The 14,842-nt window shown below is 45.5% G+C and overlaps 1 protein-coding gene across 1 annotated transcript in view; it reads right to left on the bottom strand.

Annotated features, from left to right (window-relative positions):
• aopep (aminopeptidase O (putative)) overlaps positions 1–14,842 on the bottom strand; it is a 60,513-nt gene that overhangs the window by 37,159 nt on the left and 8,512 nt on the right. Inside the window, exons 5-6 of the mRNA XM_056278386.1 lie at positions 12,452–12,674; positions 12,107–12,231 (exon numbers count right to left, since the gene is read on the bottom strand). Coding sequence (XP_056134361.1) covers positions 12,107–12,231; positions 12,452–12,674 — 348 coding nt within the window. The remainder of the gene's footprint in view (positions 1–12,106; positions 12,232–12,451; positions 12,675–14,842) is intronic.

Here is a 14,842-nt window from a genome sequence, read left to right as displayed (position 1 = left end):
TTTCTTTCCGACCAGTGAAACAGAAGAAAAGATTTTTGGCATTTGCAACTCACTATGACCTTGACAAGAGATAGCGTTACACACAGGGTGCTGAAAACAGGTGTCTAAAGCCAGTGTGACCGTGAAAAAGATGGTTGTGTTAGCGTCTGGGCAGTGTAGCAGTCTATTCCGTGGCCCGCCAACATGGGGATCGCCGGTTCGAATCTCCGTGTTACCTCCAGTTTGGTCGGGCATCCTACAGACACAATTGGCCGTGTCTGCGGATGGGGAGCTGGATGTGGGTATGTGGACTGATCGCTGCACTAGCGCCTCTTCTGATTGGTCGGGGCGCCTGTTCAGGAGGGAGGGGGGGCTGGGGGGAATAGTGTGATCCTCCCACGCGCTACGTCCCCCTGGCAAAACTCCTCACTGTCAGGTGAAAAGAAGCGGCTGGCGTATGTATCGAGGAGGCATGTTGTAGTGAGGGGGTGGAGCAGCAACCAGGAAGGCTCAGAGGAGTGGGGTAATTGGCCGGATACAATTGGGGAGGAAAAAAAATAAGGGGGGGGGTGGTTGTTGTTAACGCATGTTCTCGAGCAAGGAAGTTAAGTTCTCACATTGTTTTGGAAAGTATGCATGTTTAACTTTGGTACTGCAGGAAGCATAGAGTATGCAAAAGTTAGGACTTGGTTAAACAGATTGTCTATTAAATGTATATTGCTGGGATTTAGCAAAACAGCGATTTTGCAAAATCGGTGCGGGGTGAAACTAATAATACTGGCAGACCAGTGCACAACACAGCTCACTTCCCCCGGGCTAAAAGCAAACCCAGACGGCGGAAGCATTACCACCGAGCATTTCACAGCACTTTGTTTCAAATGTCTCATTTTGGCCGGTTCAGCGCAGAGGTCCCATAGACATTAGACCGTCTGGCTTTGCACAGACAAATGAAATTACCCTCGCCTCGGCCACTAGGTCCCACTATCTTATGTGCACGCATACACAGAAAAAAGCAGTGGTGTCCCCTCCAGTATGCAATGGACCCATCCATCAGTTCACTGAATGGGTCCCGTGGACTCATCCATTAGTCAGGGGTATGGGTGTGCACTGACAGGCCTGTCTTGCCACAGCCTCTAATCCAGAGTTATGGCACAGTATGCCGGTGTTACAGTTAAATGCAGTGCCATATGCCAGCTGCCTCACATTAGGGGGGGGGGGTTCAAAGCAACGCACAATCACTTACAGGTGACTAGTCATAGTGCAAGCATATGTATCGTATAGTGACAACGCCAATCATTTTGAATGATACAACACATGCACAAAAGCCGCCATTTATCGGTTTAATAATGCAGGAAATTGAAAATAATTCCTTATGCGTGTTAGCAACAAAACTGTACAATGGTTGGGCATTAAGCAGCAGCAAAGTCAACAGCTGGTCCCCACGGTGGAGAGAAGAGAGGAGGAAAGGTAAACCTATACTACAGCGGCTAGCGGGAGAGGAAGCTGGGAGGCCTCCCATAACCAGAGAAGTATGTTCTTGCATAACAGCACACTTGCTAGATTGGACTCTGCTATCTTCATCAGAGCACAAGGATAGGTTTGAAAAGGGGAAAGAAGGCAGGAGGAGGTGAGGAGAGATCGAGGGTAGAGGGTGGTGGTCGACGATTGTTGAGTGGGATTGAAGCGGGAGGTGGGTCTACAGAAGTGCGGGGGGGTGAGAGAAACGGTGAGGAGCAGAAATAAAACTGCCCTAAAAATCTTGTCCATCAGGTTAAAATAGTTCTCTGGCTACACCTCCCCCTCTCTGTCCAGGTGCAAGCATGCAGAGCGGGCTTTTCAACCGATGGCCAGCCTCCTTTGTGTGGCCACATGAGAGAAGGAGATCCACTTAAGATGGGAAGAAAGAAACACCTCATCCTTGACTATTTGATTAACAGCTGTCCCCCCCCCCCCGCGCCAAATCCCTCCACACCCGCACCGCACCCTTGACCCCCCAACCCTTCTTTTGAAAGAACGGGTCTCTGTCGCACACTTCTAGGGTTACCTCACAGATTGCACTGGAGTAGGGAGAGAAAAGCAGAAGAGAAAGGTAAGAAATCCGTGGAGACACTGGAGGGGGGGTGGGGGGAAGGGAGAAGAAGCGGGAGAGCAGAAACGAAGAGGGACCAGAGAAAGAGAAAAAGAGAAAGAGAAAGCAAGAGGGGGGACAACGCTGAGTGACAGACGAGAGATAGGGAGGGCAGAAGAAAGACGTAGGTGGTGCAATTCAATAAGGGTGCAAAGTGGTGAGGAGAGCTGAACAAAGAAGTGGAAGGTTCAGACTGAGGCACGCAAAGGGAGATACTAGAAAGTGAGGCAGGCGAAGATTAACGCCTGTTCTTTTCTCATTAGTATTTTGTGGTCTGCTGTTAGGTAACCCCTCTTTACCAACAAAGTTGGTAATGAGCGGACCATTTTATATCTATTTCTACGCTACCTTTCTCTGAAATGATAGCCTTAAAAGTTGAATCAGAGCTCAGGTGGGGATCTAAAGAGGTCCAGAGAAAAGGGGGACTATGCAGCAAACACACACACACACACACACACACACACACACACACACACACACACACACACACACACACACACACACATGAGTCTATTTAGGGTTAGGTTAAGGGTTAAGGTTAGGCATGTAGTTCTGATGATTAAGGTCAGGGTTAGAGTCTCTAGAGAATGAATGTAGTCAATGAGGGTCCTCACAAGTATAGAAAAACAAACGCATGCACACACACACGCATGTGCGCGCACACATACACACACACACACACACACCCATCCAGTTCCCTACTTCCTCCCACAGGGACCAATGGCCACTGTAACTTCCTGCTCGCCCATAAACAAACTATGCAGTCGACTGAAGTCAAGCTGAAAATCATCCTCCAGCACCACTCAGAGAGGTCAGGAGGTGTAGACCAGCCATAACTCTTGTCAAGTGTCTGTGACAGCTATATGGCTGCCTAGTTTGCCCATACTGTGCATGGAATTAGCAGGTTAACTACCTGATAATTTTTTGCATATTTTTATTTGCAGCCTGCATGCCTCGAAGGGCCGTGAGTTGACTAAAGGCATCTTCGGGCCCTTATTTCACCGCTTCACTCCCCTCACACCAAGGAACCAAAGAAACCAGGATGATGAGTAATGCAATAGTCGGTCAAATGCTATGGAGAGGTGGAAAAAAAAGGGGGTAACAAAGAAAACCTGTTTTTGCATGGAACCAAGCGCAGCAGTAATTGAGCTGTTGAGAGCACAAGATGTACCGAGAGGCGGATATATGTTATGTGTGTGTGTGTGTGTGTGTGTGTGTGTGTGTGTGTGTGCGCGCGCGCATGGCTATGCTTATCGCTCCCTGCCATCAATTACTGTGGGAGGGTCCTGCGTCCCCCTGCAAAAACAACCAAGAGTCACAACAAAAAACAGATAGCCGCACGATAAGTGGATGTTATCGCAGCTCAAATGAAGCTATAATCCTGGGATAGCCTAAACACTAATCATTTTCTGATTGTTAGTTGGTTCTGTTTAAAAATGTTAATTCATCTAGGGAAGGGAACCTCAAGCATCGGGTGAATACAGAATAACACATCATCTCTGTGACATTACTCTGACATCATTCTTGCCCACTTAAGCCCGTAACCAGACTATTATTTTAGCAATAGGCATCATTCTTAGAGACACGGGTGCAGGAATCTGTCTGGCTCCAGGGAGGCAGTGCAAAACCAATAAAGCACACAGTTCACCAAAAGGCCTGGTTCGACACTTGTGTCATTTCCCAACAAACACTGTGGAAACCACTACATCAGAAATGTGCTCATCTGGCCACGTGGCGTGTAGAGCAATCTCTGCTATGTCCTGCAGGCCAGCGCTTTGGGATGCATAGACGTTGGCTTCAAAGAGCGAGAGGAAATGCCGCGCCCTTCCTGTCACTCTCAGACGTAACAAAGTGACGTAGATGAGATGCAATGGGGGAGATTACACATTCATAATGCAAAAACAAAATAATTACTCTGCGTAAAAACAAAGGTATGCACCACAGACTCAAACGATGATGTGCCAAAAGTATATGCATGCTCAGACACGGGCATATATGCATGTATGCATATGTATTTACACACACTTTCGCGCACACACATACATGCATGCACACGTTTTTTTATGCCAGGGATGCTACAGGAGGTCCATCTGTGACAAGCGCTCCATGACATCTTGGAATGTTCAGGGCTTTGGTTTTACAACATTCCTATCTATGAGTTCTTTGCATATTGACTGGAGCTGGTGTTTCTAGTATACTGAAGGAATTCCCCACCTTTCACATGGCCCTCTCTTTTTTGGGGGAGGGGGGTTCCCCCTTTTTCTCCCAATTGTACTTGGCCAATCACTCTATTTTTCCGAGCTGTTCCGGTCGCTGTTCCACCCCCTCTGCCAATCCGGGGAGGGCTGCAGACTACCACATACCTCCTCTGATACATGTGGAGTCGCCAGCCACTTCTTTTCACCTGACAGTGAGGAGTTTCTCCAGGGGGACGTAGCGCATGAGAGGATCACGCTATTCTCCTCAGTTCCCCCTCCCCCCATGAACAGGCACCCTGACTGACCAGAGGAGCCGCTAGTGCAGCAACCAGGACACATACCCACATCCGGCTTCCCTCCCACAGAAATGGCCAATTGTGTCTGTTGGGATCCCTGAACAAGCCGGAGGTAACACGGGGATTCGAACCGGCGATCCCCATGCTGGTAGGCAATGGAAAAGACCGCTATGCCACCCAGATGCCCTGGCCTTCTCTTTTTACTTCTCCTTCCCTTTGTACTCCCCTATTTATCTTCTTCATTATCTTCTCTTAACCTCTCTTCTATCCTCCTCCATCTTTATCTACCTATATATTCTTTTCTTCCTCCTCCCTCCCTGTCTCAAATTAATGGCATCAGGGGAAGACACATGGCATTTGATTCTCTTAGCCAGGTTTGTCAGGGTAGCAGATGGAGGGGACACATATGCAGGCAGTCAAGAAGCCAGTCAGGTGAAAGGTAGCCAGAGAGAGTATAGCTTATAGTCAGTGGTTAGAAAACACGTTTTTCACAGTCTATTTCAAGTTTTCTTGCAAGCATTCAGCTCCCAAAGACTTTAAAGTGTCCATGGGTAGATTCATAACCATCTGGATACGAACAACTCTGAACACTGTTTTTGTTTTCTACAACCCTGACAATTGCATTCGTTTAAACACAGTAGACTCAAAGTGTTTGAATCAGCAAGCCTGGTGGGTGCACAGTGTACGTGGCACAGCCCTCGTGTCCAGACTTGCCCTAGCTTGACATCTTAATCTTCAATTTCCTGCCCTCCCTTCCCATATCTTAGTTTAAAAACTTCACACCACCCTGAATCCTCTTCGAACCTCGCTTTGCATCTGCCCTCTCTTCTCTGTAACACTACAAAAGGTTCATGCCTCCTTGCCACCCCTTCCCTGGTCCTTACTACCCCCCGCCCCTGCTGTTTCCACAGGAGCAGTGTACAAAAACTGTTATTTGGCTCGGTCCCAAGGACTGGGGCCCACATACTTCCCAATCTGCAGATTAAATAGCGCCAGCCTCTGAAGTCCTTCCAGAAGCTAATGGCTTTTGTTGCTGGGAATAATCCACACATCCTCTCCCACATCCTGGGGGTCTGCTGGCCAGTCGGGACGCCAGTCTTTACCCTCTATGCCTCCCTCCTTCTCATCTCCATCTCAATCTACAGTTCCAGTTTAGTTGACCTCCCCTCCTTCCTGCATGTGGCACAGCCCTGTGGTTAACTCTAAAAGCTTGCAGGGTTAAACCACCTGCATTGAAGGGGAGGGTGCAGCGAGGTGACACAGGGTTAAGGCCCATGCAGAGTTAAATAGGGAGTCAATGAAGGTGCCGTTTGATGCTTAATGAAGGCTCTAAATCTCTAGTCTGTCATCTGTAGCTAACCGGAGTTTAAGCTGCCGGGGTGGGAGGGTTGAGTGGCTGGGAGCTGTCCTCATACGGCAAAGAAAACATCCGTCAAGAGACAGCCACAAGAGAACAGCCTCTATGTGTCAGCACTTGACGGCCATTCAAAGAAAATAAAGACGGGAGAGATATTTTTTTTTTAGGGATGAGAAGAAATACTTTCTCTTCGTAAAAGAAGGCTCTGTCGGCTAACTTGAAGTTGCCGCATAAATATGCATGGTTTCAGACTGTGACCTTCTTGTCACCCTTTGTCCTTAGTGATATCTCTCTGAGCTATGATGTCCGAACTTCATGTAGAATACGTGTTTAGCTATGACCTCATATCCTGTCTGGGGCAAATTTCTCTAGAGACAAAAAGAATAGAGGGAGGGAGAGAGAGAGGGGGGGGGCAGGGTGAAGGGCTATAGTTGTGGGCCACAGACACAGGGAAACTGTTCCGCGACCACCCCGGTCATACAGTTTACTTTATCAGCGCTCGGCTCTTAAAAAGCTGTGGCTTTTTATTTCTGTTTGAACTTCTAATTTTAATTCCAGTCACACAGTTGCTGCAGTCACAGTGTATGCCAACAGAAATAAATTATACTGCAGAAAAAGACAAAATAGAAATTCAAAACTTGTTTTTTTTTTTTTTTTTAGAAAAACTAAAACTACGCGCAGCAGGTCCCATGGTGGAAAGGGCCCAATTCTCAGTGTGTGGGACATTGACCTCGTGCTGTTCCTGTCAAATGTCTCAAAGACTGTACATCTAATACTACTTATTAAGACCAGACTGGGCAAGAGGAGGGCTGGAAGAGGGCGCGCCATTCATATGGCAAGGAAAGAAACGAAGTGGAAAGAGAGGGATAATCAGGAGATGAACCAAAAGCCTGGAGCACACAGTGAGGGAGACCCAGGATAAAAGACATCTGGATACTGGGATAAAAAAGGCAGGCAAGGGAACAATACTGGGAAGACCAAAAAAAAAAAAAAAAAAAACACAGAAAAAGAGGGGAGGAAAGAGGAATAACCAGTAAACTGAGAAGGGGATATTATGAAGATGAAGGATGACCAGTAAGAGGGCTAGAGGGGTGAGATGGGATGGGTGGGATCAGTGGGGGGATGGTTGGCGAAGATGTCAGCCTGTGGCTTCGTTCCCTCAGACGTCCACTCAGACTAAAGACGCAGACACACACACACACACACACAGATTCACATTAACAGCCCCACACACAGGGCCTTGTGTGGAGCTGTAAGCCGGTAGACCACCTTAAACCCTTGCTGGTAAACAACATGACATAGAGGGGCTATTGAGGGGCTCGCTGAGTCAGCAAAGTTGTGCCGAGAGCAGGGGTTAGCCAGCTCTCTCAACAGGAGGGTCTGGGTTTGGGGTTTAGGTTTGGGGTTGGGGTTTTGGGTCAGAGAGGTTAGCGAAGGGGAAACGGGTGAAGACAGCAGAGCGTGAGCGTCGCAAGGTTAGAAAGTCGGCTAAACGCTTCGAGAGTGAGATGTTATCATGTGAGAATATGTACAGAGACGAGTTAAGGATTCGAAAAGGTGATGGAAGAAAGAGTGGGTGAAGTTTAAAGGAAAGAGAGGAGGGGGGGGATTTTGGAAAAGGACTGGAGGAGAGGGAGGTAGACTTATGGAAAGGGGATGAAGAGAGAGATGGCTGGAGTTTTGGAAAAAGGGATAAAGACAAGGAGGGTTTAGAATTAGAAAAAAACAGTAATGAAAAGAGTAGGTAGGTTAGGAAAATTAATAAAGACAGGGCTGGTAATGGAGAAAAAAAGATTTATGTGCAGGTCAAGTGAATTTGTAAAACCTTTTCATACATCTTTGGAGCAACTACTATGTCTTTGGCTTACGTTTGAACAGTGACAGTGCTAATTATTATTGGATTGGAAAGCGGGTAATACTAAAGGATTAGAAATTATAGTTATGGATATTAGGGGCCTTGTACCAAAAAAATGATTTACTCAGAGCATGGGTTGCCTTCCACAAACCAGGCATCATTACACTCTGCAACATGGCTGAGTAGCAAAATTGCAGCTCCTGAAATCAAACTACCAAATTATGTGTTACATAGAGCGGACAGATGCACCAGAGGCGGTGATGTGGCGACATGTTTCATGAAATTTGGCCTCTGAACTAATAATACGGCATGTAGATTCGAAATACGTGTCTTTTTCTTAAAGGAATTCTACCTGAGAATAAATATATGTCACTATTGGAAATGAATACAGACCCCCCCCCCCAGCTACAACTGCTGAGTCATCCAGTTGTTTGAATTCAACCATTAATTCTATTGACTACAGTAATGAAATTGTTATTTTGGAAGATAAAACTGTTTTCTCCAATTTGAGCCTAATACAACTAATTAATGAACCCGCTAGAGTCACTCCCACCTTTCGGTCTTTACTTGACTGGTTATTTGTCTCACACCCAGGTAGAATCTTAAAAGCTGGTGTTTTGTCAGATAGCTTCGCTAACTATTCAGTAGTTACTGTATGTGGAAGATAAAAGTACCTAAATCCCCACCAAAATTGGTTAAAATTAGACATTATAAGAAAATGGGTCTAGACATGTTTATTCGTGATTTAATTGCCATTAATTGGGGAAAGATTTCAATTTACACCTGGTGTTCAAAACGCTTGGGATTTCCTTTTACTCCGAATTTACTATGGTGGTTGATAAACATGCTCCCTGGAAACAGTCAAAAGTTAAGGGCAGGCATTTACACCGGATCAATCCCAATATTATTTTGGTTTCAGATGTAACTTTTCTGCAAGTGCTGCTCTCTAAAAATTCACTAACAATGTTTCTTCTGCATCTGCATCTTATCACGGTAATCTCAGAGGAGCAATATTTATTGATCTCGCCAAAGCGTTTGCTTTGGTGGATCACTGTCTTCTTTTGGACAAGCTTCATGATATTGGTCTTTCCCAACATGCATTGTTGTGGTTTAATTCATATCTTCACAGCGGAAAGCAATATGTTGTTTTGAGAGGGTGTAAAATAGACTTGCCAACTAATCAGAGAGGTGTACTTCCAGGTTCACTTCAGGACCACATCTTTTCTCTATTCTTATTAATGATCCCCCACTCTTTTGTGATTGTTGTGGACAAGTATATGCGGATGATACTATTATATATATACACCTATCATAAATGCAAGAGGCCCTGCAATCTGATTTTAATATTCTACCAACTTGGTTGCCAGCTAACAAATTACTGCTTGACGCAACAAAAACCTATTTAATGCATCTTGGTGTGAGACAGAACATCAACTCCAAATCTGACTCTTCGGTTTTAACTTGTAACGACGGTAGAGCTCTTCAGAAAGTAGAAAAAATGAAATATCTAGGTGTGTGGATTGACTCTGAGCTTACCTTGACCATGTCATGAAAAAGAGTACATTTTGGTGTTGGTTTTCTGTATTGTTCTAGACATTGCTTTGTATTTAATGTTAGGAAGAGACTTGTTTCGCAACTTATACTGCCAGTAATGGACTAAGCTGACATTGTTTACCTTCTGCTTCCAGGGTGGGAAGATGGCGGCGCAAATTCATGTTTGCAGCGGCCTAACCAAGTACCGGTGTGGGAAGATGGCAGCGCAAACTCACGTTTGCGGCGGCCTCGCCCAGTACCATCCATGCAGTGTCTTTGTCCACGTCTGCGTTTAAGTTTGTCTTCAATTGATGGCTGGGAGAGCTGGCGCTGGATCAGCTGGAAGAGCTTGGTCTGCTGCACCCTGTGGGCCCAGGGACCACAGCCCTGGGCACACGGGGTGTCCCGCTGTGTTCTGACAGGATGCGGAAGCGGGGCGGGCTAAGCTAATTGCTAGCCCATGCAGACCGGCAGTTCCGACAGTCATCCTGGCAGGCGTTCGTTCCCTTGGACAGTGATTTTTGTGTTTAGTTTGGATATGTGTTAGTTTGGGTATGTGTGTTCCTGTAGTCTTTGGATGTGTTTGTGTCTTTGTGTTGTACTTCTGTGGGCTGGGGGGAAACGGCATTTCATTTCGTTTCATGTACGCAAGTGCATGAAGTGAAATGACAAATAAAGTGTTCGTGATTCCTTCCTGCCTGGAGCTGTGCCCGAAGAGGAAACACCGAGGGCGGTCTGACAGGACACAGAAGCGCGGCAGGCTAAGCTAACTGCTAACCCGTGCAGACCGGCAGTTCCAATAACACCGAGGGTGGTCTGGCGGCAGCCTCGCCTAGCCTTGACTGTGTTTATAGTGTAGTCATGTGGAGTGCGGGGAAGTGTGTTGAAGGTGTCTGGCTGGGAGAGCTGGCGTTGGATCGGCTGAGGGAGCTTGGCCTACTCCGTCCTGTGACTCCGTCCTGTGGGCCCAAGGAACACGGCCCTGACCGGAGCTGTGCCGGAAGAGGAAACACCGAGGGCGGTCTGAAAGGATGCGGAAGTGGGGCAGGCTAAGTAAACTGGTAGCCCATGCAGACCGGCAGTTCTGACAGTCATCCTGGCTGGCCTTCATTCTCCCGGATAGTGATTTTTTTTCTTTTTTCATTAAGATATGTGTGTTAGTTTGGATAAATGTGTTCTTGTAGTTCTTGGAAATGTGTTTTTGTCTTTGTGGTGTTGCACTGCTTTGGGCTGGGGGAAACGATGTTTTTTTTCATTTCATGTGTGCAAGTGCATGAAATGAAATGACAAATGAAGTGCTGCTGATTCTGAGAATGCTTTAAAATAGATTTTTGTCCTCTCAATGTTATAAATAATAGACTCTGCAGATTTATACGAAGTTGTTCCTATTTTACAAACCGTTGCCTCGTGTTAGACACACTCAGGTGGCTCCCTCGTGATATTAGGTGTCAATTTCACTTGTATAAATTTATGTTTAAACGCATTAACTTTAACTATCCTCATTGTCTAAAACAATGTTTTCAGTAATGCTATCACTGTTCCTTTATTCCTTTATTTATTTATACATTGAGCATTTTTCTTTTGATTGTCTAGTCTAAGGTTGTAACTTTACATGTTTCTTTGTTATTTAGTTTGTTGTTTGCTTTTTTTCTTTTTCTTTTTGTCATTGTTGTGTTATATATTATTGTATCTTGATTTCTGTTTTCCATTTGTCTTGTGAGTGTTTGTTTGGGACTGCCTTGAAAACAAGATGACATCTCGATGGGGTTCATCCTGATATAATTTCTATAAAATGAAGATGATGAGGATTCCTGTCCCTGCGAATTGTGCCATGGAATTTCTTTCTTTTGTCCAACGCAGGTGGAGCGATTTCAGGTTCTGCTTGTTGTTCAAGGGCAATTCAGTATTGAGAATACTTTCCATCCCTAGACACAAACAAGAAATACACCCTTCCATCACTGCCAGGGACTAAACAACCAGTGATTTATGGTAAAATAAAAAGGTGGGTAAACTAAGCTCTTCAGTTACTGGTCGGCCAACTACCAATATAGGCAATAATTTCAGAAGAGCATTAATTTACCTATTTTCCAACTGAAATACACTATTCACTATAACGTGCATCAGTTTGATACTATTAACTTTGATGTATGCTTTTAATTTATGTAATAAAAATGTATGTCCGCCCTAAAAAGGGTGGGCAAACTATAGTCTACAAATAAAAAGGAGGGCAAATTGTATTTAGGCGCATTTACCCTCTACTATGCCACTTCCAACAATCCTCCGGTTATTGAGCAGTCTCCCTACCTCTTAGCCAACTTGCTGAGAAGCACTGAGGACTGACGCTGGAGATAAATGTGAGGGGAAAAGGACAACAAGTAAGGAATTAGGGCTGAGGAGGGGGCTTCGAGAAGGTTATGGAAGCACCGTTTCATTCAGTAAATAACAGATTACTATTCTGGTATATTTCCACTGAGACGATGGGAACAAGGTAAAAGCAGTGTGAGGTGTGTGACGTGACGCATGGCAGTGATGACAGGTTGACAGCAACCCAAATATTCCACCACATAAATCCATCTCTCTCCCTCCAAATTCCTCTCAGCGCCCCCTCTGCACCCCTTCCTCCCTGCCAACCACTTCCCCCACTCCAACACCCCCCACCCTTCCTCTGTTTTGCGTCTGCCCCACCCTCACCCCACCCCACCACACACACACACACACACATACACACACACACACACACACAAACCCAGGCCGAGTTACCTGGCCATGCCCAGGCTGGAGAAACCCGCTGGGACAATAAGAACATCAAGGCGAGGGAAGGGATGGACCCCCAGGACGGCGTGGGCTGCAGCCAGGCAGCAGGGCAGCAGAGAGACAATCCCGACCTAAAAAGGCGAAAAGCAATGACAGCTAACTGGTGCCAATATCTTGATTTGACCATTTTGCCAAGAGAAATCAGTTTAGAAGTGGTAATTTTTCTAAAGCTGTCACACTGACATAAATGTTAACTGATGTTCATTCTAACTCAAATCAAATAAACCACAACAGAGGGATGGTTTATACCTCCATTAAGCGAGTTCAAATGGTTCTTCATCAAAATCCCACCTGAGCCTTCTGTAGCAGGCTGACGGGGGCAAACACACGGTGAGGGACCACCTGCTGGGACCAAGCCAGCTGCTCGGTGAATCGGCAAGGATAGTCACCATGGGAACACGAGATGCTGTCATCAGCCATGCCTGCATTATCGTTTACAGAATGTCCATCATCCTCAAGGCAAGGGTAATCAATCGTAAAATCTGATAGGGTGATCATATCTCCACTGTAGCAGCTTAAAAAAACATAAAGCAAAAGAATATTTAATCCATGGTTAATTAAGAAGCAAATGGAGGAAGAAGAACAAAGACATTTCTCAACAGTGTACACAGCGCTATAGATAGGGAACCCAATATAACACAACATGTGATGGGCTAGTCATGGAAATAAAAGCAATGGAAATACAGGATATACATACGTCACAAGGGCAAACCGCAGTGAGCCCAACTATATTGAGGTGCAGACATGCAATCTCATTGACTCTAAATCCAACACCAAGCATTAACTTTTGCATTCGAGCTTTTCCTGGGGTTCTGAGTGGGATCCAAGTTTCCCTTCAGCCGTTCACTGAAAATAAAGGCTCTCCTTGTAGCAGAAGATTCCTGGGGCCGGCAGCAGGCTATGGCTGGGCTGCTGTTAGAGGGGAGGAGGGGGTTTACTGGAAACCCAGAGGCAGACATGCCAGCCGGCCTGGGCCAATGGAGGGGTGACCTGACCCCGACCAAGTACCTCTCAAAGTAAATTAGTCCTTGCTGGCGACCTGGGCTGTACCTCATATCTTTTATCCAATCCATCAAGTTGTTTTCAGGCTCAATAATTTCTGGATTGGTGGCATCTAGGTGCTTTCACTCGCTGAGCGAGCATATCTTGATCAAGTTTGCATTTGTTCATTTGATTGCCAAACGTGTCACGCTGCCTTGGCCATTTGCTTTTCCCTATGGACTCTGGGGGGGGGGGGGGGCAAGCAAAGAAGCCCATCGAGCTCCCCTCACGCCCCAATAAAAATGCATTCAGTCAGTTCAGTCAAAAAATTAATCCAGTCAATTGTGCTTGATCAAACGCCATAAACATTTATTAAAAAATAATAAATAACACCATGCACACACACATCTACATCGCACAGCTAAAAATTTTTACTACATCATGAGTATTACAAGAAGTCGACTAATTTTGATGGATCGTGTGTCCAAATAGAGTGAGAACGGAGGATGTTACAGCGATGTAAAAATGGCCTCTCTCTGTCTCTCACTCTCTCTGTCATTCATCCAAGTTACACATCTGTGCAGGCCTCAACTGAATTGTGTTTTTATCAAAATGGCTCCCTCTGTGTCAATACAGTTTCTATTGGCATGCACCCTCTGAACAAATCCTTGGATCTCAAAACCTACACATTGCACAGCTTATATTTTCATATTGTGAGTATCACAAGAAGCCGGCAAACATTTTGATATATCATGTGTCCGAATCCAGTTAGATTTGAGGATGGCACAATGATCTAAAAACGGCGTAAATTGGAAAATCTAGTGTGTCGGAGTGTGCCGTATGTGGTTTTATACTGTCTACGGTTAGTCTATGGGACTCGCACCTTACAGAACAAACGCTCATTATCTCCAAAACGATACACTTAAGGCCCGATATTTTTTTCTTCGTGAGTTGCTCGAGAGGTTTTCTTATGTTTTGATGTATTGTTTGTGCACGTGCATTCAAAGTTGTGCACACAGTGGCGAGTTAGAAATCCCTGTGGCAAAAGCGCAGTTCTATCCGCCGCAGAGGACGGTAGGCGAGCCCTGCTTTCTCCTGATCCTCCCATCACTCCTATACGGAGCCCCACTTAGGGGTTCTTGAGGCAGCAGCAGTGAACTGTATCGTGTCTTTATGGGAGGTTTAAGGGGGTTTACAGTTGCTATTGCAAAATGTGCCAATCTGGGGATACTTTTCCCAAGAATTTTTTTTCAGGGCCCCAAACATTTGCCTGGTTTGCCTCTCTTGACGGTGCGCCTCTGTAAGGCTTTATTACACTTGTCACAAGTCCTTGATTAAAGATCCACTCTGATGAAAACTTTTCCAGTCTCATATTCTTTAACGGGGGGGGGGGTTGTTAATGTCAAAATACTGGAGCTGCTGTTGTGAAAATATGACGAAGGCCCCTTGAGAAATTATTCTCCTAGTTTTCAAATAATTTAACCGCTTCAGAGAGCCAATTTGGTTATGGTAATTAATTACATCTTTTAATAACCCGATTTGATTGGCCAGTCGGTGAGTTGTAATCAGTCAGTCTTGTCATACCCAGTGAATAGTTGCCTCACAACGTCATGGAAGTTTGCAGGTTAAGTCAAGTCAAGTCAATTTTACTTGTATAGCACAATGTCACAAATGACAAATTTGCCTCAGTGGGCTTAATAG

This window comes from Lampris incognitus, chromosome 1 (genome assembly GCF_029633865.1).
Source record: "Lampris incognitus isolate fLamInc1 chromosome 1, fLamInc1.hap2, whole genome shotgun sequence".
NCBI lineage: Eukaryota > Metazoa > Chordata > Actinopteri > Lampriformes > Lampridae > Lampris > Lampris incognitus.
The sequence above is the reverse complement of the archived record's forward strand: the minus strand, read 5'-3'. Positions and strand labels throughout refer to the sequence as shown.